The sequence below is a fragment of the Hypanus sabinus genome, chromosome 4 (assembly GCF_030144855.1).
Source record: "Hypanus sabinus isolate sHypSab1 chromosome 4, sHypSab1.hap1, whole genome shotgun sequence".
Taxonomy (NCBI): Eukaryota; Metazoa; Chordata; class Chondrichthyes; order Myliobatiformes; family Dasyatidae; genus Hypanus; species Hypanus sabinus.
This window is the reverse complement of record NC_082709.1, coordinates 144,032,975-144,056,010: the sequence shown is the minus strand read 5'-3', so window position 1 is coordinate 144,056,010 and position 23,036 is coordinate 144,032,975. Positions and strand designations below refer to the sequence as shown.

The following is a 23,036-nucleotide window of genomic DNA, read 5'->3' as shown; positions in this document are numbered from 1 at the left end:
ATACAAGGAACAGGAATTTAAAACTTGAAGGGATGGGACAGACAAAAGAGCTTTTCAGATCATAAAATGGAGTAGGCAAAAAAATAGAAGACGGACAGAGATAATATTGGTTTAAGTTAGAAGGTGACAAAAGTGTAAATGAGAGCTTCAAATACAGTGGATAGAAAAGTATTTTCTGTTTTTCGTCCTTGCATTTAGAATTTTAACTACTTTAACAGCATTATTCAACATTAAAGGAATTGTTAGCCAATGGTATTTAGCAGGTCCTGATAAATGGCCCAAAAAGGCGACTGTTCCTTTCACTCTATAGATGCTGCCCGACTCACTTAATTCCTCCAGCATTTTCTGCGTGTTGATCAGTTTGAAAAGAATATAATTACCATTTTTCGATAAACTTTAAGGCATAAAAGACAGACGACACAAATAGGTTTACAGAGTACTGCTTCAGAGATTAGGAATTTGTAAGGAAGTCAACCAGCAGAAGTAACTCTTGACATTAAAAGCAAAAATAAACTTTAATTAAACAAATCAGTAAAGCCACCACTTGTATGCTACTGATATAACAGTCATCTTTCAATCTTGTCATGCAATTAAGACAAAGACAAGACCATAAGACATAGGAGCAGTATTAGGCCATTTAGCCTATCGTGCCTGCTCCTTAATTTCATCATAGCTGATCTATGTTCCTCTTAAGCTCATTCTCCAGCCTTCTCCCCATAATGTTTCACACCCTGACTAATCAAGAACTAATCAATCTCCACCTTAAACACACCCACTGACTTGGCCTCCACGGCTGCCCGTAGCAGTGAATTCTACAGATTCGCCACCCTCTGGCTGAAGAAATTCTTCATCTCTGTTCTAAATGTACGTGCTTCTTCTCTGAGGCAGTGCTCTCTGGTCCTAGACTCCCCACCATTGGAAACATCCTCTCCACATCCACTCTATCTCGGCCTAAAATTCGATAGGTTTCAATGAGATTCCCCCCCCCCATTATAAAGTCATAGAAAAGTATAGCACAAAAACAGGACTTTTGTCTCATCTAGCCCATTTCAAACAACTTTCCTGTCGATTGGTCCTATTGAAGTGCAACACCTTGAACATATCTGCATAAAATTCCACCTGCCATTTTTCAGCCCATTTTTTCAGCGTTGTCCAGATCCCGCAATCTCTAATAGTCTTCCTACACCCTGTCCACTACACCCTCAATCTTGATGTCATTGCAAATTTACTGATCCAGTTAACCAACCACATTATCATCCAGATCGTGGATAATAGATGACAAAGAACAATGGACCCAGCACTGATCCCTGTGGTTCTCCACCAGCCACAAACCTCCAGTCAGATAGACAACCATCTACTACCACTGGATTCTCCCATAAATCCAAAGTCTAATCTAATTAACTACCTCATTTTGAATGCCAAGCAATGGAACTTTCTTGACCAACACCCCATGTGGAACCTTGTCAAATGTCCTGCTGAAGTCCACATAGACAGCATCCACTGCCCTGCCTTCATCCACTTTCCTGGTAACTTCTTTGAAAAACTTTGATTGGTTAGACACAACCTACCACATTCAAGGCCACGCTGACTACCCCAAATCAGTCCATGTCTATAAAAAAATTCAAATATCTGGTCCCATTGAATACCTTTCAACAACTTTCACACTACTGATATCAAGCTCATTGGCCAATAATTTCCTGTTATTTTTTTTTGAAAAAAAGAGTCTTTCTTAAACAGCAGAACTACTTTAGCTATCCCCCAATCCTTCGGTACTTCAGCGGTCGCCAAAGATGATTTAAATATCTCTGCTAGGGCCACAACAATTTCTGCACTTGCCTTCTATAAGGTCCAAGGGAACATCTTGCCAGGCCCTGGGGATTTATCCATCCTAATTTGTCTCAAACACCTCCTCCTCTGTAAAGGGTCCATGACCTCACTGCTGCATTGCCTCACTTCTATAGAATCAGTGTCTATCTCCTAAGTAAATACAGATGCAAAAAAAATCCATTTAAGATCTCCACCTCTTTTGGCTCCATGCATAGGTTACCACTCTGATCTTCCAGAGTTCCAATGTTGACCCTTGCTATCATTTTGCTCTGAACATATCAATAGAATCTCTTAGGATTCTCCTTCACCTTGTCTGCTAAGGCAACCTCATGCCTTCTTTTAGACCTCTGGATATTTTCTTAAGAGCTCTGTTGCTTTTCTTACCAGTCCCTCATTTGTTCTTATCTGCATATACCTGTTACGTGGTTCCAAGGTTGTCAAGTCGAAGAGTGTTAGTGGGGACAAGCTCCTACTACCTAAAAGTGCTCCTCACGGCATACGCCTCAAATAGCCTCTGACAACCAAGTCCAACTCCTGGCCTTCTCATGTGGCTTAGCCTCTAAGGCCGGCAGAACAGTTTCTATTGACAGGAGAAAGGGCGAAGGCAGATCCTAGTGCCTTAAAACCAGTGCTTCGGGTAGATGAAGCTCGTCAGCCTGGGAAGGCAGTCCATCTAAGAGAGGGAAAACTCTGATTTCAAACCTCCGCTGCCTTGCGGCCATATCCACTTATGGGAAAGGCTTCGGGAGTAAACTCTGAGGACAAATCTGGAGCTGGAGTCCCTAAGGCAGTCTGACGTTGCTTTCAACTTCGCTCTGGCAACTCCTGTGATGTCACTGGTGCCAAGCTGTATCAGCCCTTGCCCTTGCACAACATCGGTGGCGTGGAGAGGGGAGGCTTGCTGCTTGGGAAACTGCCGGTCTTCCATACAACCTTGCCGAGACCTGCACCCTGGAGAGAAGACTTTCCAGGCGCAGATCCATGGTCTCGCGAGACTAACTGATGCCATCCAATCCATACCTATTACGTACCTCCTTTTGTTTTCTTAAATAGGACCTCAATATCTCTAGAAAACAAAGGATTCCTAAACCTGTTATCATTACCTTTTATTCTGACAGCCATGTATAAGCTTTCTACTCTCAAAATTTCACTTTTGAAGGCCTCACACTTATCAAGTACACCTTTGCCAGAAAACTGCCTGTGCCAATCCACACTTGCCAGATTCTTTCTGATACCATCAAAATCAACCTTTCTCCAATTTAGAAACCCATCCCATGGACCAGACCTGTCACCTGCCCTGTCTCATACCCAATAGTACAGCAAGTATCACACACTCTCGTTGGGACTGCCATGAACTGATTAAGAAAATCACCTACTACAACAACCTTGTTTCTTGTAAGTTTGCAATCTCTCTACAAACATAGAATATAGAAATTTACAGCACATTACAGTCCCTTCAGCCCACATTGTTGTGCTGACTGGACTTGTGACTTATGGAGCAGTGGGAGCTATTTCAAGGGAATGTGGGGCCTGTACATGTCAATAGTTTGTACCTTCATAGGACCATAACCAGGTTTTATGGGATCCACTAGTTAGGGGAACAGAAAGAGTCTGTGGATACAGGTGCCCCCCCACCCCTGTTTTTCAAACATTCGCTTTACAACAGCTCGCTGTTACGAAAGACATACATTAGTACCTGTTTTCGCTAACCAAAGAGGATTTTCGCTTTTATGAAAAAAAGATGCCCGCTTTATACGTGTGTTTACCCTGACAAAGACTACCATGACCGTGAAACCTTGTGTAGGCAGTTGTGTGCACCTGCATGTACACACATAGGCGTGTATGTGCCAACTTTTTTTCTTCAAATCAATTTTGGCTCGCTGTCTTCCTGATTTTGTTAAATGAAACTACACTGCACATTCAATATTTCTACTTTATATAGCTGTGTCTTTATCATATCATCCTGCTTTTACTATATGTTCGAGTTATTTTAGGTTTTATGTGCTATTTAGTATGATTTGGTAGGTTATTTTTTGGGTCCGGGAATGCTCAAAAATTTTTCCCATATAAATTAATGGTAATTGTTTCTTTGCTTTATGACATTTCAGCTTACAAACGGTTTCATAGGAACGCTCTACCTTCGGACAGCGGGGGAAACCTGTAACTGTATTTATCCTCAATAGAGCCACTGCAAAAGTTTAAGTCATCTTGACAAGAGCCTGGTGACCAGATGAAGTCAGTCTGAACCAACTTTGGCTTGCACAATTTATATCTTGCATTTTGTCTGTAACTACGTGTATCTAATGCTCCAGCAAGCAAGTTTTACACTGTATCAATTCCTCATTTATCACCAATAATCTCAATGAGTGAACTTGGCTACCTCCAGACTCCTAAACCTAATACGTGGCACTTCCCTCTGCAACAATTCTTGACTCCTTGACCAAAGGACTACCATAAGGATATAGGTATCAACGTCGTTGCCACATATGCTACACTCTGACCCCTTACTTCCTCAAACTATGTGGCCAGATTGTTTTCTAACTTAACCTACAAATCTACAGATGACACCACCAAATCACAAACATCAGCAAGGCAGACTACAGGAAGGAGAAGATAGCCTAATGGCATAGTTTCAACACAACAACTTTTCTCTCATTAGCAAAACAAAAAGATCTGGTTACTGCCTCTCCCATTAGCAACAGTGCTTAGATGGAGATTCGTTAAGAACTTCAAGTTCTTAGGTGTAAATAACACCAGTAATTCTACCTAGCTTAGCCATGTAGACATCATGGTCAAGAAGGTACACCAGCACATCTACATCTTCGGAAGGCTAAAATATTCCAGCATGCCCCCAACGAGCCTCATCAATGCTGTTGGATTTCGAAACAAGTCAAAACTATTACTGAGGACAGACAAGAAGTCAAGGTTGTAAATTGCAGCAAGACCAATTTTACCAGACTGATTTAAGCAAGTAGACATGAAACATTCAAGGAATAGATCAAGAATGTTCAGACCAAGTTTGTTCCCAAATAAAGTTATGACAACCTAGATGTCTGCACAATTTTGCTCTTCCCTGCAACTTAAAACACACTAAATTTTCTATTTTTCCATGGTCTGATGAAAATCTAACTTGAAATGTCTTCTGTTCCTGTCCATTGCTACTGCCTGACTTGCTGTTTTCTTTTATTTTGTATCATTCAAGTTTAGTGTTAAAGAGCAGGAATGTCATGCTACAACTGCTAAATAGGACACAGTGTAGCACTTATAAAAAGGTTCCAGACATCACAGGAAAGACTCATTCTAAAGACAGTTAAGAGGGCAGATGTGCATCTAAGCAGAACTACAGTTATGAGAGAGACCAAGATGTCTAGGATTACTTCCAGTGGAACAACAAAGTCTAAAGGAAGATTTGCTTGAGAGCATAAAGATGGTACACAGAAAGGGGCTGTTAATGCCGATGGGATGAAAGGTTTGGAAAGTGGCAGTGGATCTACTTTAAAGGCCATGGACACAAACTCTCATTGCATTTATAAGCTAACTGCATTACCAGTAATCTATAGGGTCATGAAACACAAATGGCAACTGGCATTAAGTCAACTTAATGGGCTGACATCCTTTTAATTTTCTTCAAATACAAATATGCAAAGCAAGTCTTTATTTGCTTAGGTTCTTAACAATTTTGGCACAACAAACTTCACAAAAGTACTATTTCAGCCTCAACATTACTCATGGTTATTGGGAGCACTGAAACCGAACACAGGCATTTACAATAGTTTTTTGAACATTCGCTTTACGACAGCTTGCAGTTATGAAAAACCTAAATTAATACCTGTTTTCACTAACCAAAGAGGATTTTTGCTTTTACGAAAAAAAGATTCCCATTTTATATGTGTGTTTACCCCCAAGAAAGACTACCATGACCGTGAAAGCCTTGTGTAGGCAGTTGTGTGTGCATGTGTGTATGTGCCGATTTTTTTTTCTCCAAATTGATTTTGGCTTGCTGTCTTCCCAATTTTGATAAGTGAAACTACACCATACATACCATATTTCTACTTTAGATAGGCTGTGTATTTATCATATCATTCCTGTTTTTACTATATGTTCATGTTATTTTAGGTTTTATGTGTTACTTGGTAGGATATTTTTTGGGTCTGGGAACACTCAAAAATTTTTCCCAAATAAATAAATGGTAATTTCTTTTTCGTTTTGCGCCATTTTGGCCAACAAACTGTTTCATAGAAACACTCTACCTTCGGATAGCAAGGGAAACCTGTATTGCAATGTTCAATGACAGCTGACAAGTTGAAGTTTCTAGACAGTCAGTCTCAATCATCAAATACATCACTTATGATAGTAATTAACATCTAAATTAACTGCTTATTTGATCAAAACCTGATAAATAATTACCATAAATCCATTTGGTTTCACAAACTAAAGCACCTGTATGTCTTTTTGTCTTAGCAATACTCCAGAAAAAGCTAGCAAACCTTTCAACAAAATTTGTACCTGTTTAATCATGGATTAATTCAGAACATAGAAATCTACAGCACATTACAGGCCCTTCAGCCCACAATGCTGTGCCGACCCTGTAACCTACTCGAGCAGCTACCTAGAAATTCCCTAGTGCATAGCCCTCTAAAGCTCCATGTACCATGTAAGGGGCTCTTAAAAGACCCTATTGTATCTGCTTCCACCACCGCCTCCCGCAGTCCATACCACACAGCCAGCACTCTGTGAGAAAAACATACCCATGACATCCTTTCAGTACCTTTTTCCAAGCACCTTAAAACTATGTCCACTCAGGTTAGCCATTTCAGCCCTGGGAAAAAGCCTCTGGCTATCCACACAATCAAGGTCCCTCCTCATCTTATAGACCTCTGTCAGGACACCTCTCATCTTCCATCACTCCAAGGAGAAAAGGCCAAGTTCACTCAACCTATTCTCATAAGGTAGGCCCTTCAATCCAGGCAACATCCTTGTAAATTTCCTCTATATTCTCTCTATAGTATTCACATCCTTACTGTAATGAGGTGACCAGAAATGCACACAGTACTCCAAGTGGGGTCTGACCAAGGTCTTGCATAGCTGTAACATTACCTCACGGCTCTTGAACTTAATCCCACGGCTGATGAATGCCAACACACCATACACCTTCTTAACAACACTGTCAACCTGTGCAGCAACTATGAGTGTCCTATGGACAAGGACCCCACGATCTCTCAGATCCTCCACACTGTCAAGAGTCTTATCATTATATTATTATTCTGTCTTCAAGAGCAATGAAAAGTAAGTTTAGCAAAACTAGCAACAGAAAAATAATGTTCACAACCCAGATCGAAGGTCTAATCACCTTTCAACATTGTTCCTGCCCTTAGATAATATTTCTTGCAGTTAGTTCTGGACATAGCGTAGTGTAACACAAGAGTTCTTTGATATTATATGGCCAGCTGCTCTGCCAAGATGATTTTGACAGCCAATGAAATCCCACACTACCACCTTACCAACTGTCAAGACTGACTCTGAACCTTAGGCTCAATATTCCAAAGGACTCACATTTAAATATACTGCAAAGTTACTTAAAACTTAAAAGTATAAGCATAGGAGAACATTCAAACTTAAAACAAGAAATACATTCAAACCACTGAAATCAGAATTTCTGATTTTTAGCATCTGCATTAGATTGCATTTTGTTAATTTCTTTACATTTGGTTGTTTAACATATCTGTTCAATATAAGCTAAACATCACATTCTCTGACACAACAGAAATTCTCTTATTTGTATAACAGAGCATATTACCTAATTTACAATGAGTTTAAATGTATTTCAATACAGGCAAATTAAAGAATACTTTAAAGGTAAACATAACACTACCAAAGTTAGAAAAGCAAAAAAAAAGCAGAGAGAGAGGGTAATCTCCAGCCAACTGCACACTGTCCATTCTCCTCTGACCCATCTCATTCAAAAGGCATTTTCACCCACGGAACTACCTGGCTAGTCAAGCATGTGATTTGATTGCGGGGTCACATGTTTGAGTCCCACATTGTGAAAATCATTCTGGGGCACCACAGTAGTGTGGCAGTTAACATAACACTATTACAGCTTGGAGCATTCTGGAATTCAGAGTTCAATTCCGGTGCTGTCTGTAAGGAGTTTGTACATTTTCCCCATGAGCTATGCGGATTTCCTCTGGGAGCTCAGGCTTTCTTCCACAGTCCAAAGACGTATTAGTTATTAGGTTAATTCGTCCTGTGATTAGGCTAGTGTTAAATCGGTGGGTTGCTGGTAAGTGTGTTCATTGGGCTAAAAGGGCCCATTCCGTATTGTATCTCTAAATAAAATGGATACAAAGGCAGTACAGATGGCAAAATTCTCAAGATTTTCAGCTTTGCAGTAGCACACAATACAATATTGGCTCCACAGTCAAACAAAAGAAAAACGTATTCTGAAATTATATTTTAAATGCTTACCTGATTCTGTGGGAGAGGAGGCTGGGATTGGCCATCCGGAGCTTGGCCTTGGTTGTCATTCCCTCCTACAGGTGAGCCACGGGTCGTGGCTGTCATAGTCGACACAGGACAGATTTTTGCAATTTTGTCTAGCTATGTGGTTGTTGAAAGAGAAAAATAAATTGCCTCCTCAATGAAAATAGGAAAACAATTTATATCTGTACATAAAAGCACCACCTCGAGCTCAGGTTGTGTTGCAGAGACCATTGCACAGCCTGAAAAAGAAAAGAAAATAATTCATACATTGTAGAAAGCCCCTGTAGGAAAACAAATTACAAGATTTGAAACAAATCATACCAAGCATCAAAAATGGAACATAATCAGCCAATAAACAATCATTAGTTAAAAGATCGCATTAATTCTTAGGAATATAAAGAAGGAATTAAATATTAACTTGAGAGAATTTCTCTCAGATAAATGAAGGCCAAGTTCCCGGGACATGAGGCATATACACACAATAGCCACTTTATCAGTTAAGAAGTGGAACCTGGTGTGGTCTTCTGCTGCTGTAGCCCATCCACAAAGTTTGAAGTGTTGAGCATTCAGAGTTGCTCTTCTGCACACCACTATTGTAACATGTGGTTATTTGAGTTACTGTCATCTTCCTATCAGCTTGAACCTGCCTGGCTATTCTTTCAACAATCAATAATAAAGCGTTATCAACCAGAGAACTGCAATCCATTGGACGTTTTTTGTTTTTTGTACCGTCCTCTGTAAACTCTTCGAGACTGCTACATGTGAAAATCCCAGGAGATCAGCAGTTCCTGAGATGATCAAACCACTCTGTCTGGCACCAACAAAGCAATTCATGGTCAAAGTCACGTACATCCTATTTCTTCTCTATTCTAAGTTTTAGTTGTTCAGATCAAACATGTTTCTATGCATTGAGTTGCTGCCACATGATTTGCTGATTTCTTGGGCACTAGCCAACAAAGTACCCAAGTCACCTTTAGGAAGTGGTGTCTGAGAAAGGCAGCGTTCATTATTAAGGACCTCCAGCACCCAGGGCATGCCCTTTTCTCACTGTTACCATCAGATAGGAGATACAGAAGCCTGAAGGCACAAACTCAGCGATTCAGGAACGGCTTCTTCCCCTCTGCCATCTGATTCCTAAATGGACATTGAAGCTTTGGACACTACCTCACTTTTTAAAAAATATACAGTGTTTTTGTTTTTGCACATTCTTTTAAATCTATTCAATATGTAATTGATTTACTTGTTTATTACGTTTTATTTATTATTTTTCTCTCTCTGCTAGATTATGTATTGCATTGAACTGCTGCTAAGTTAACAAATTTCACGTCACATGCCAGCAATAATAAACCTGATTCTGATGTTTGCATTAATGAGGTGCACAGGTGTACCTTATAAAGTGACCACTGAGGAAGCAAGTGGAACATCTGATAAATTTATTAAGTGTTAGCTGAGGAGGTAGCAAGTAGACAGAGGAAACAAGTAGATAGAGGGGATCAAACAAATGAAACATATTTGTATTTTAAGAAGGCAATGTGCCACAGAAAGAGTTACTTCGCAGAATATTGCGGGAAAGTAAAATATTTGCAGAGATTGGAAATTGCAAACTGCTGAATAAAGTTAACAAACTTTCAAGTGGACAAATGAAAACCAGTGGGGAGTTGCGTGGATCCATGCTGAGACTACAACTGTTTACAAAGCTTAAGGATTTAAAATAAGGGAAGTGCTGCAGCTGTATCAAAGTGAAGTAGCTGTGGGGGAAGAGAAAACTAAGGGGAGGAAACAGTTTTCAGAAAGATCACAAAAAATTTTGAATAGTCAAAAAGTTGGCATGAAAGTATTATATGGGGCAATATAAACTTGTTCACTTTGGAAAGCATGATCAAAACATTTAAATAAAAGCTACAGAAAGCTGCAGTGAAAGGGATTTGGAGGATCACCTTACATGAAACAAAGCCAGCATACAGTGGCAGCAGGTAATTGGAAAACTACTAGAATGCTGCATTTCAATGATGTTGAAGCATACGTAGAGAAGTCTTATTAAAATTGCTCAAGGCACTTGTGAGATAACATCAAGAATACTTTGAAGGTTTATATTCTTATATTTGAAGAGATGTATCATGAAGAGGCAATTCATTAGGAGGATCCCAAGTATGAAGAAATAGTCTTACAAGGATAGATTAAACAGGATACATCTATACACACTAAGAGTTTGGAGGAATGAGATATGATCTTTTTGAAACAAACAAGTTTCTTAGGGGGTTGGATAGGATCATGTTACCCTTTATAGAAGAGACTCAGACAAGAGGATAGTATTTTGGACTGGAGGGCATGCAGTTAAATTCAGTGATGAGAAATTTGTAATTCAAAGAGTCAAGCCTCTTTGAGATTCCCTGTTCATGGAAACTGAATCTTGAAACATATTCAAAGCTGAGATGGATAGATTTTTTAAAATTGGCAAAAGAATTAAATGTTACAGGAAAAAAAAGGACAGGAAAGAAGACCTGAGGGAAAGAAGTTGTACTAGTCATAATCTTAAAAGCAGAAAATAGGCTTGAACAGGCTAGTGCTGATCCTAATTCTTATGGACTGCTACACAAACATCAGCTAGAAACCAGCTAGTGAGTGAGTAGTTACTACAACTATTACCACCACACTATTGGATACGACAGTCCATCAAAATTGCTGACACAAGGAAAACAGAACTGATTCCATTCAATCCATATGTATTCCACCCCTCACTTTAATTACCACGTGACAACACTTTAAGATAACCTACTGTCATTCGTATAACACACCCTGCTGAAAAACAACAATGAAGGTTCATTCAGTAAATTAACTCAGAGCTTAAACCACCAAATATTATTAGGCTAAATTTTCAAGTCTATTAAGTGACAGAATATACAAATCTACTATATAAAATTCATAGTAATCTGGTTTAAGCATTTCCCTTTACAAATTAAGTTTGCTATATAATTAATTGAAATTTTCTTCATTGTCAAATATAATCTCAGGGAAAAAGGATATAATTGTACATTTGTTGGCCACAACATAGACAAAGTTTTTTTTAAAAAAACATAATGCATTATACTGTACTTCTACTGTACTTAGTGTTAGTGTGTACTGTGGTCTATATTTGAAAATGAATAATTTCAGTAAATTTACTGAACTATTTGTGATGTGCAAAATAAAGTCAAGAAAGCACATCTATAACTCAGAAGGCTAAGGAATTTTATCATTCCCATGAGGACTCGCACCAATTGTTATAGATGCACCGTGCAAAGTATCCCATCTAGATACGTTACAGCTTGGTATGGCAACTGTTCTTCCCAAGACTGCAAAAACTTGGGAGAACTGGGAGTGCAGCATTGTCCATTATGCAAACTAGCCTCCCCTCCATGACTGTTGACATTTCTCACTACTTCGGGAAAGCGGCCAACATAATCAAGGATCCCTCTTATCCCAGTCTTTCTCTCCCTCCCTCATCCTTAAATTGAGCTGAATATATAAAATCTAAAGCATAAGTAACACCAGACTCAGGGTAGCTTCCATCCAACTATTATCCAATTCTTGGATGAACCTCTCATATGCTAAAGATGAACTTGTGATCTCCCTGTCCACCTCATCATGGCCCATGCATTTTGTTTACCTACACAGCTCTTTCTCTGTAACTACATTATGTATTGTTTTTACCATCTCAATCCACTTGAAAATGGTGTGATCTATCTAGATACCATACAAACAAAAGCTTTTTTTACTCTGAGTTCATATCACAAGAATAAACCAAAACTAAAAATAGATCTCTACCAATGCTCAACTACTTTCCAAGGATAAATGTTCACCTAACATTTATTTATGCCAAAGCAGTAAAACAGCTAGCATCCAAGTCATATTTCGCATCTTCTCAACTCCTGAACAAAATCATCCCTTAATGCCATTTTCTGGTTCAGTGAAGCAGTCATTATTAACTCTGCAGAAGAATTCTCAAATTGTAAGATTATCACCAGTGAGAGTTGCATCATACTGTCACATTCAAATATCACTAATTTACCCTCAGAATTCCATTCTTCAACATACTTACCAAAGTTAACAGCACAGGGAGTTAAGCCTCATCTTCCACATGTCCATGACAGCATCCTATCCCATGTTTTTATTAGTCACACTATTTACCTACCATCCATTGCTTTGCTAACTGTAACTTGGTCAAGTTAAAAAAATTAAAACTAAAGCTACAGGTTTTTGTATCAAGAAAATCTCTCCACTTGCCTCTTATTCTATTCCTCTCTTCCCCATCCTCTTCTTGATGAGTTCAAGACTTTGTAAAAGACTGGAAAGGAGAATAAAACTGAACAGTATCTGCTGACCCTATGATATATGTCAAGGAGACCAATGTCAGAACATTTTTCAAGAGGGTGAACCTTCACAAAGTGTCAGGCTCCAGTGGTATACTTCGCAGGGTACTGAAAACCTGTGCCAACCAACTGGCTAGAGTGTTCACGAACATCTTCAGCCTCTCACATACTTCAAAACGACATAAATCATGCTATCACCAAGTAGTACTCATATCTATCATGATGAAGTACTTTGAGAGGTTGGTCATTGCTAGAATTAACTCCTTCCTGAGCAACTTCCCTTATGCCTTAACAGATCTATGTGAATGCAATTCACTGGCTCTCCACTTGGCCTAGGACCACCAAGACAACAGCAATACCTATGTCAGACTGCTATTTATTGATGACAGCTCACTGTTCAACACCATCAGTCCCTCAACATTAATCAACAAGTTTCAAAATCTGGGCCTCTGCACCTCCCACTGTAACTAGATCCTCGACTTCCTCCTGGGGGACTACAATGAATGTGGATCAATAACATCTCCTCATGCACCTCACACATGCTTAGCCCACTGCTCTACTCTCTACATTGGTGATTATGTGGCTAGGTAGAGCTCAATACCATCCATAAATTTGCCAATGATATCATAGTAGCTGGCAGAATCTTATAAAGTGATAAGGATACATTCAAGAGCGAGATAGACTGGCTGGCTGTGTAGTGTTGCGACAACTTTGCAGTCAACACCAGCAAGACAAAAGAATTGACTGTGGGCTTCAGAAAGGGGAAATCAGGAGAACACTTTGAAGGGTTCGCGGTGGAAAGGGTGAGCAGCTTCAAGTTCCTAGGCGCCAAGATCTCAAACAATCTATCCTGGGCCTAACAAGTTGATACAATGACAAAAAAGGCATGCCAGTGATCATATTCATTCGGAGTTTGAGATTTGATCTGAGACTTCCCAAAGACTAGCAAATTTGTATAGTTGTATTATGGAGAGTATTCTGACTGATGCATCACTGCCTGGTATGGAGCCTCCAATGCAGAAAACTGAAAGGGGCTACAATGGGTTGTGGAGTCAGCCAGTTCCATCACAGACACAAGCCTCCCCATTGTTGAGGACATCTTAAAAAAAACTGCTTCAAAAGGCAGCGTCTATCGTTAAGGGTGCTTCCCATCTGGGACATGCCCTCTTCTCATTACTACCATCAGGATAGAGCTACAGGACCCTGAAGACTCAGTAAGTTTTAGAAACAGCTTCTTACCCTCCACCATCAGATTTCTGCATGGCCAATGATCTCATGAGCACTATATCATTATTTTTTTTTACAACTTATAGCTCTTTTGTAAGTCTTACACTGTACTACTGCCATAAAATAACAATTTCATTACATATGTTAGTAGTAATAAACCTGATTCTACCAATATCATCTGTAATCAGACAGCAAAATTTATACTTTATTTGATCCTGGGTCAAGCATCACTTGATAAACATGACTGAAATCTAAAGCCGCCTTAATGAAATAAAAAAGGTGTACAAAACTCTCACGTCAGGCTGCATTTCATAATCATACATTTCATCATGTAAGGAGATAATGATACAAGTTTGAAGAAGCGGACAAGTTCGATGGTTGAAGAAAGGAGGAAAATGTAACGTCTGTGATCAGGTAAAAAGCAGCAGAGATGAAATAACAAAAAGATTGACTGATGATAAACTGTAATGAACAAACAAATATAATGAAACTGGTTAACTCATCTGAAATGGAATGTTGTACCATGCCTGACTGAGAGATATAAGAAAATAGCAGTCAGCTATCGGTTCCTTCAAAGTGATAATGACTGATCTGTGCTGGCCCAATTCCTCTTCTGTGGCATTTCTCCATGTCACTCTATTCTTAAAACTGTCGAGTATTTATCTAATTCCACTTTCAATACTTCTAGTGAGTCAGTTTCTACCATCCACTGAAGAATTCCAGAGATTCAACTTTCACATATATCTCAGTTTTAAATGACTGTTCCCTTTTTTTGTAGTTCTCTAGTTTTGAGACTCTCCTATTTAGTAAAAAGATTCTATTATCTACCAATCAGACCCTGTTTAGATCCTCTATGGTTCAATAAGGCCACATCATATTCTTCCAAATTTCAAGGAATACAGGCCCAAAGTACCTTCTCTTGGTAGGACAACATTCTCCCGAAGAATTAGCCTGATAATTATACTTTGTTACCATACTTTTAAAAGTTACCTACCAACAACACAGTGTAGTGACCAAACCAAACTAAAAACTAAACCAAAACAATTGCCGCTGCAGGCAACTCTACAGATTATACTTGCACGACACACCTTCACTCCAATAATGATTGCTCCAGATGTTGAGGATATGTCTTCAATTCTTTATTAGCAATTAGCAAGCATGTAATCTTGAAGCAATTAAACTTAAGCTTACCCAAATGTAAGCTTCAAGCAATTGAGCCTTATTGAGCAGTCAGGAAAAGATACAACCTCTGCCAGTCCCCAGCTACTACAAACTGCAACGAACAAAGCACGAATATGTGACCTACTCCCCTTTGTTTTTACCACACTTAAGACTCATGTGGTGAGTTACTATAATGAATGTACAGCACAGAATACAATGCAGATAGAAAACAAATACATATCTCCTAATTATTATACTAGAACAATTACAACTATATGCTTCCAAGTCACAGGAGACATGACATTCACAAAAAACTCTTCTGGTAAGCAGTCTTTCCTGGATTGTGATGTTCTCCTGACAAACCTTGCTGCTCCTTTTGTCTATATTCATGAAAATCTGTCTTGAATGGCTGCTGCCGAAGTTCATTCAAGTCCAAAACTAAAAGCCCATTAGCTATCAGCTCTGACGGAGTGTAGTCTCTTCCACTGCCATGGTCTCCTTTCAATAGTCCAACCTAGCACTGTCCTGATTGCATTCATCATTAACACTGCGAATCACTGCAACAGCTCCATTGCATAGCGTATTCACCCCCATTAATTTCTGACTCAATTTCCAGCAAATGATTATGCTTCAGGTGAGACTATTCATGAAGATCTCTCTGACGAGGCAAGTTCCCTTTGTAGATGTTCAGTTCACAATAGTTTTCACTATCTAAGCCAGCTACTTACAATCTTGAAATGACACAACTACTCACAACCTTCTCATGACCCATCTTTTGTAAAAGAATGCGTGTTTTTTGTTTCCTGTCAGGTTGAGCTTGTTCATGAGGCTCACTTTGCAGAACCCTACTATGTTTGTCTCGGAAAGCATAAGTGACCATTATCTTGCTGTTCTTCTTGGACTTCACCCGATCTGGAATTATAAGAAGTTTACTAACATGATCACTAGCCTCCATGAGGCCATTAGATGCCAAGATGGTACTTGCTGCTGAGTTTGCTTCAAAGCTACACCCTTTTCATCTGTTCTGGGCTGAGTTTCAGCTTCACTTTCCACATTGGTGGCAAAGCTGCTTCCTTTAGCTTGAGAACAAGTTTGTGATATAGTTTTGTTCACACTTATACCCACTGCTGGGAAAGTAGCATTGTATTTTTTATCCAAATTCTGGGTGCATAGCAATCGTTACTTGCCTTTCAATAAAATCAATAACATCAGTGAAAGTCACCTTATGGTTGTACCTTTCTTACAGTTAAATTGAAAATACACGTGGACTAAGATGTTAACTGTCCTGTGCTATCATCAGTGGGATCATCAGTTGATCTGCCACCTGTCCTCAGGAGTTTCCGCCCACTTATGATCAAGACTCCCTCGAGGTGGTGGGCCAGCAGTGCTAAAGCACCACCTTCCACTGATGAGCTTAACAACTTGGCATCTGCCTCTATCTGAGTTGTTGGTCACTTCCATCCAAAATAGTTTACTCTTCAGGTATCTATGCAGCTACTGAAGAGTTTACAAAAGATGGATACACTGTCCGACTATCTGTTCCTCTGGACATACTTAGTCCACACCCATGATGATCCTGCCTCTGCTGCCTCAGCTACAGCCCTGCTGATTGACTTGATCTCTCTTCTTGTAAAGCCAAGGTCACACAGCCGCTTCTGGAAAGTGAACACAATAAAGCCACGGCACCCTACTTCGAATGGATAGCATGAGACCTTCCACCCTCTGTCTCTGCACTCTGATCTTAATTCTGCATACTTGGTTAACTTGGGCTCATGGGCTTCATCAATGTTGTCTTCCCAGGGGACTGTGAGTTCACCAATAACCACTTCTCTACTGGTGTCAGACCAGACGATTATATCTGGACGCAATGTGGTGAAAACTATTTGCTCCAGGAAACTGCCTTTCCCATCCAGGTCGGCCTTGACACACCAATCATTGGCTGAAGAAAGTATGCTTGATCGTGGGCCTGCTTTGTACACCCTTGACTTACAGTCTTTTTTCACAAATGATATGTGATGTTCTGTGCAAAGCATTGGGGATGAGATAAGTTGTGCTGCAGTACTCTCTGCTCAACCGCTTCTGTTACAACTTTAAGAATGCTGTTATGTCTCCAAGTGTACATGCCGCTGGAAAGATTGACTCTGCATGCACTCAGAATATGCTGAAGTGGTCCCTTCTCGCCATAAGCAGCACACCTGTCTGTCTTATCTTCATACTAGGTGCTGAGGTTGGCAGGTGTTGGGAGCAGGTAGTACACTGCTCTATATAGAAAAGAAATGTGGAGTGGTTCCATCTGCCACAGCACATTCCAAGATAGGTGTCATTGTTCAACACTTTCCCACCAGGTCCAAGCCCCTTGTTTGGTCAGGCCAGCTGCTTCAGCTAACCTCTTCTCCTCTTCTGCCTCTCGTATTTCATGCGTTACAAGCTCATGACGCTCCTTACCTATAGAAGATGACCACCACTTGTGGGTTGTCCATCCAATTCCCTGGCGGCCTAGCTGGGTAGCCCCAACCATCTCCTTGTGCTACAATCTCCACTCTGCATCATCAACTGCTGCCCGAGCTGACCACTTCCTGCCTGATCTCACATCCGGCTGGATGTTCTTGATGACAGGGTCTTTTGTGTCTCAAAGCATCAAGAATAATCCTACCTTGGCTATCTTGACCTCTTCAACAAGGGATTGCACTGGGATGGTAAGCTTTGTCTGGCTACTGTGGATTGCAATATTAGTGAGGCTGCTCGGTACTCCAAGCCACTTCTTCACATACTTGTTGATCTTCCGTTACATTGCCTCAACATGGGACATTGCCACTTCAGATAGTTAGTGGCCACATTATCCGTGGCATCAGTCTGTACTGCAAGCATCACAAATTCAACATGCCAGGCAAGCCACACTTATAGACAGACATCAGACCCTCTGCTGATCTGTTCTCCTGTCTCTTGAACCCTCTTGGTGTCTCTCAGCTCCTCTGTGTACCATCGCCCAAGGCTCTTAACTGGTTGGTCCTGAATAGATGTAATCTCTTCTCCACAAAGGGTGAAATGAAAGTCAACCAGCTTTGCTTTCCTAAGAACAAGGCTCCTTGACTTCTTGGTCTTGAACTTCATTCTTCCCCAATCCATTAGCTCCTCAAGTCTAGATAGTACACTTTCCACTGCCTCCGTGCTAGGACCCAAAAAGGTGAGATCATCCATGAATGTTCGTATTGATGGCAACTCCCCTCCGCCATCAAATGCGACACCTGGTCCCACTGATTCTGCACCCTTCACAATGACCTTCATGGCTAACACAAAAAGGATGGGTGAAATCGCACATCCCATTGGGATACCAATGTCCAAGCTCTGCCACCTAGTTGTAAACTGCTGAGAGGAAAACCTCATCCGGAAATCACTGTAGTGCTATATAACAAAGCTCCTCACCTTAGCAGGAATCCATAGGAATTCCATTGCAAACTCAATCAAGGCATGGGGAACGGAACCATACGCATTTGCAAGATCAAGCCAAACTACAGCCAGATTGCTTCTCAACCTTTTTGGCTCCTGGATGGTATGCTATATCATACTAGTATGTTCAAGGCATCCTGGGAAGCCTGGTATTCCTGCCTTCTGCACAGATGTATTTACCAATACATTCTCTATCACAAATAAAGATATTCTTTCTGCTAGAATGCCAAACATAATCTTCCCCTCTACATTCAGGAGTGAAATTGGTCAGAACTGATTCAATGTAATAGAAATTTCTTCCTTTGGGATGTATACTCCTTCAGCCTCACTCCATGACAAAGGAACAACACCTTGTCTCCACACCACCTTTAACAATCTCCACAAGTATTTCCTCAGCTCTTCACACTTCTTGAACACCTTATATGACACTCCATTAGGTCCTGGCATTGAACCTGACCTTGGCTTTTTGATGAACCGCTCAACTTCTGGGTGCAAAGCAATCACTCCTGGTCTTTCAATAAAATCAACATCAGTGAAAGTCATCTTATGGTTGTACCTTTCTTACAGTTTACAGACTACCAATCTCTATTTTTCTCCAAAGTTTATCAGGCAATTTACTTATGACAATCCTTATATTAACAGGCATTCCAACTTCTTCAAGTCCTGCACATCTTCCAAGACACTACAGCAACTTCTAAGAAAAACATCATCTTGAAGAGCTTTCACATCTTCTGATTTTATATTTGGCCAAGAAAGAGCCTTTTCCATGCAATTTTGTGCTCATCTCCAAAATGTTCCTGTAATAAAACTTGGACCTCAAAATATCCTTGCTCCAGCTAGCCTGTGGGCAACTTTTGACAAGATCTCTGGGGTAACATCCAGTGAACTGTTCTTGAAAATAGAGACGATCACCATAAATATCAGTGTTGCCTTCAAGGCTATTCTTAAAAGTCCTCATAAATGAATGATACTGCAATGGATTGTCATCAAAGATTTGAATCTCTCTTCTAGGCAAAGATGTAATGCATTGTTGGTGCATCACTATACTTATTATTTCCCTTTGCACCCTTATGGCCTCCAGTGCAGCATTTAGATCTTTCATCTGAAACATGAGTGTCACCATATTGTAAATTAGTGTCTTCAGAAGCACCCTTGTGCTACTAGATATGGCAAAGGTTCAGAGTACCTCCTCAGGGCAGACTGAGAATAAACACCCTGAGCTACCCATTGGGTTTCAAACCCCTGGCTCAGAGACATTTGTTCCTCAAATGTATCCACACTGACATCGAGTATGCTGGATTTTCTCTGTTCCACGTCAAGGTAGGAACTCCCACCACAGAAATATCCTGCTGGAGCTCATTTAGCACCCTACGACACTTGAAACCCTTAGCACTAACTCTGGCCATCTTCGCTGCAATTTCTTTCTACAAATTAAGCTTGTCCATCCTTCTTTGAAGTTGCTCCTCCATCTGTTCCTGATTTCTTCAAAGCTGTTCTATCTTTTCTTCCAATGCAAATTAATCCCTCAATATTTGCCGGCTGGTGTTTAACTCAGCTAAATCAGTCTCCATTCTAATGTGTGCTGATAAGGTATCAGACACACGAGACAAACTGCTAGCAATAGAAAGTGCTGCATGCACATGTGCTGTTTTCAGTTTTATACGTAGTCCCACCTGTTCTGTGGCTTTATAAATATTTCAATTTCCTCCAACAACATGAGTTTCAATACTGCATGTTTGCTTAATTTCTCTCTCATTCTTGAATTCAAGGTCACTGCTTCCAGCTTGACGCATGTTGTTTGCCAAGTGCACAAACCAGACCAAACAAAGGCAAATTCATTTCAGCATTTCAACATAACTAAGGGTTGAACTACTCAGGCAAACACCACAGGCTTTCAGTCCCCAATGGACAGGCAGAGCCGACCAATCAAAACAGTGTTTCAAACCCAAACACATTGCCTGAACCAAGTTGTTACTTGCCACAAGCTGCTCCAAGCTGTGATGCTTCTAATTTCACGACACGTCCAAACACTGATGTTCGTTTGATATAACTGTCAAAAATTTCTGCTGACAGATTATAGCAGCCAAACCAAACCCAATATAATTGCCACTGCTGACGACCCTACACATTTGTTATATTTACATTTCTCTCACTCCAATAATTATTGCTTCAAAAGTATATTCCATCCTTTATCAGTAATCAGCAAACATAGAATCTTGAAACAATGAAACTTAAGCATACCAAAGTGTAATCTAAACATAAATGAATGTAATTGACCAGTCCTTGTTTGCCATGCATACTTGCTCTTCGTGATTGCCTCGATCCCCCTTGCAGTCGATCTCCATTTAGATAATCTTCCACTTGATTTTCTTACCAAAGTGGATTTGAGTGGAGTGAACTGAAGTTTCAAAGGTGCAGGATGGGTGTAGTATGGAGGATATGGGCCAAATCAAGGCAGTGGGGCCCAGATCCAAGAGCCAGCGACAAACTATGTTTGGCCATTACCGGAGCAGACTTGGAACTGATTCAAAGCAGCAGATCAAAGGTGAGTTAAGGTGAGGCAGAGGTGGAGCGGCAGGTCCTGAGCCTAAGAGCGAGGAACAAGCCAATGTTTGATTTAAGCGCTGGGCCAGGTGGGAAAAGTCAGGTACAGGCCAAACCAAGGTGGTGGGTCTCTGGCTGGAAAGCGAGGAACAAACCAATGTTTAGCTGATTAGAGCACAGGGCCATATTGAACAGATCAAGGTGTCAGGGGCCAGAGGGAAGGGAAGGGCCAGTTTGCTGACCTGAGGCTTTGGCCTGCAACTAAATGCAGTGATGATTTGGCTTTGTGGCTGTGAACTCACTTCCGTAAACTTCTGATCGTCATTTGCTTACTTTCTTTTATTATTTGCACAATTTATTCTTTTGCACATTGGGTCGACAGTCTTACCTTTCAATGGGTTCTACTGAGTGTCTTTTTTTGGGGATAACTGTAAAGAAACTAATCTCAAGGTTGTATATAGTATTTAGTATTCAGTTGCAGAAGTCTGTGAACCCCTTGCAAATACGTTTTTTTTTACATGAAATGAGGTCTGATCTTCATGCAAGTCACAATAATAAACAAACACAATTTACCTAAACTAACAAACACACAAACAATTGTACTTTCCATGTCTTTGTTGAACATACTGTTTAATTATTCACAGTTCAGGCTGGAAAATGTATGTGAACCCTTGCATTTAATAACTGGTAGAATCTCCTTTAGCAGCAATAACTTCCACCAAACTTTTATTGTACCCTTGTGACTTAAATAAAGATCAGATCACATCAAGAGTAATTATTGCAGAAAAACAGGTAATTGCAAAGGGTTCACAATTTTTTTTCTTGTGACTGTAATTGTACTTCGAACTTTGATGACTCATGCCTCCTCACATTAATACATTTGTCAATATTTTCCCCACTGAATTTCTCCTTATCCCATTGAAAAATTACAACACCTTGGCAAAATATTCCCTTCCATCTATTTTGTAACATTAGCAAGTTTGGAAACCTTAGAAACTGTTCCTTTCTCCGGGTTATATGGGTAAATAGTGAACTGCGGACTGTTCCAATCAGCTTGTAAAGCATCCATCAATTCCAATCCTTTTTCTGCAAGACAACGAATATTCAATCCAAGCAACACACACAAAATGCTGGAGGAACTCAGCAGGTCAAGCAGCATCTATGGAAAAAAGTACAGTCGATGTTTTGGGCTGAGATAGACAAGTAACCAAAGATTGACGACATGCCAGCGAATGGTATGGAGGTATTCTACAAAGTAGCCACATATTTAGTGACAGTCAGAAACAGCAAATAGGCAAATAACAACTTGACCTCCAAAGTGTTTTTAGAAGTCTGGGCAAAGAGAAAGGAGTAGATAGGAGTGCAGATTCTGTACTGCCTGTATGAGAAAGTACTGTTTAGGGGAAGAGGGTTGTTATAATTGAATCATTAACCTGGATATATGTTGATCATTCACTTGTGAATAACGAAAACTCAAGGAAAGCAAAAAATATCTGATGGTGGAATCATGTTAGAGCAGCTAGAAATAAGAAAGATGTACTGAAGATGAAAGCTGGTGGAGTGACAGTCAAGAACAAAGACGCTAACGTGCTTAAAGGGACAAGGGCGAAAGCAAAGGTGCAGTTAATAAAATAGAAATTATGCTGATTATTTACTGGGAATAATCAGTTACAGACTCATGAGAAACCACTACCTTCTTGAGCACTCATCTGAATGAAGGAAGATATGCCTGCATTTCTATTGAGAGTTCTCAAAAGGCTGATGAGGCCAACATGGGACTCACCAACTCTGAAATGTCATACAGAAGTTACTTAATAGGACAGGTGGGTGGATCATTTGGGAGATTTCACACTCCAATATTGTTTCCAAACAAACCAATCAATGTGAAATTCTCAATGTCAACCTGAATACCCCATTTTGAATAGTCATGGGCCCAGCATTCCCAGAAGTCACTGGGTATATTCTGCTTTTCAAGAGATGGAGAAAATCTATTGGTTA

The 23,036-nt window shown here is 40.2% G+C and overlaps 1 protein-coding gene across 4 annotated transcripts in view; it reads right to left on the bottom strand.

The window, feature by feature from the left end:
* usp9 (ubiquitin specific peptidase 9) overlaps positions 1-23,036 on the bottom strand; it is a 269,594-nt gene that overhangs the window by 187,450 nt on the left and 59,108 nt on the right. For all 4 annotated transcript variants that reach the window (XM_059968262.1, XM_059968261.1, XM_059968260.1 and 1 more), the window contains one exon: positions 8,296-8,549. In XM_059968262.1, coding sequence (XP_059824245.1) covers positions 8,296-8,391 — 96 coding nt within the window. In that variant the 5' untranslated portion in view covers positions 8,392-8,549. The remainder of the gene's footprint in view (positions 1-8,295; positions 8,550-23,036) is intronic.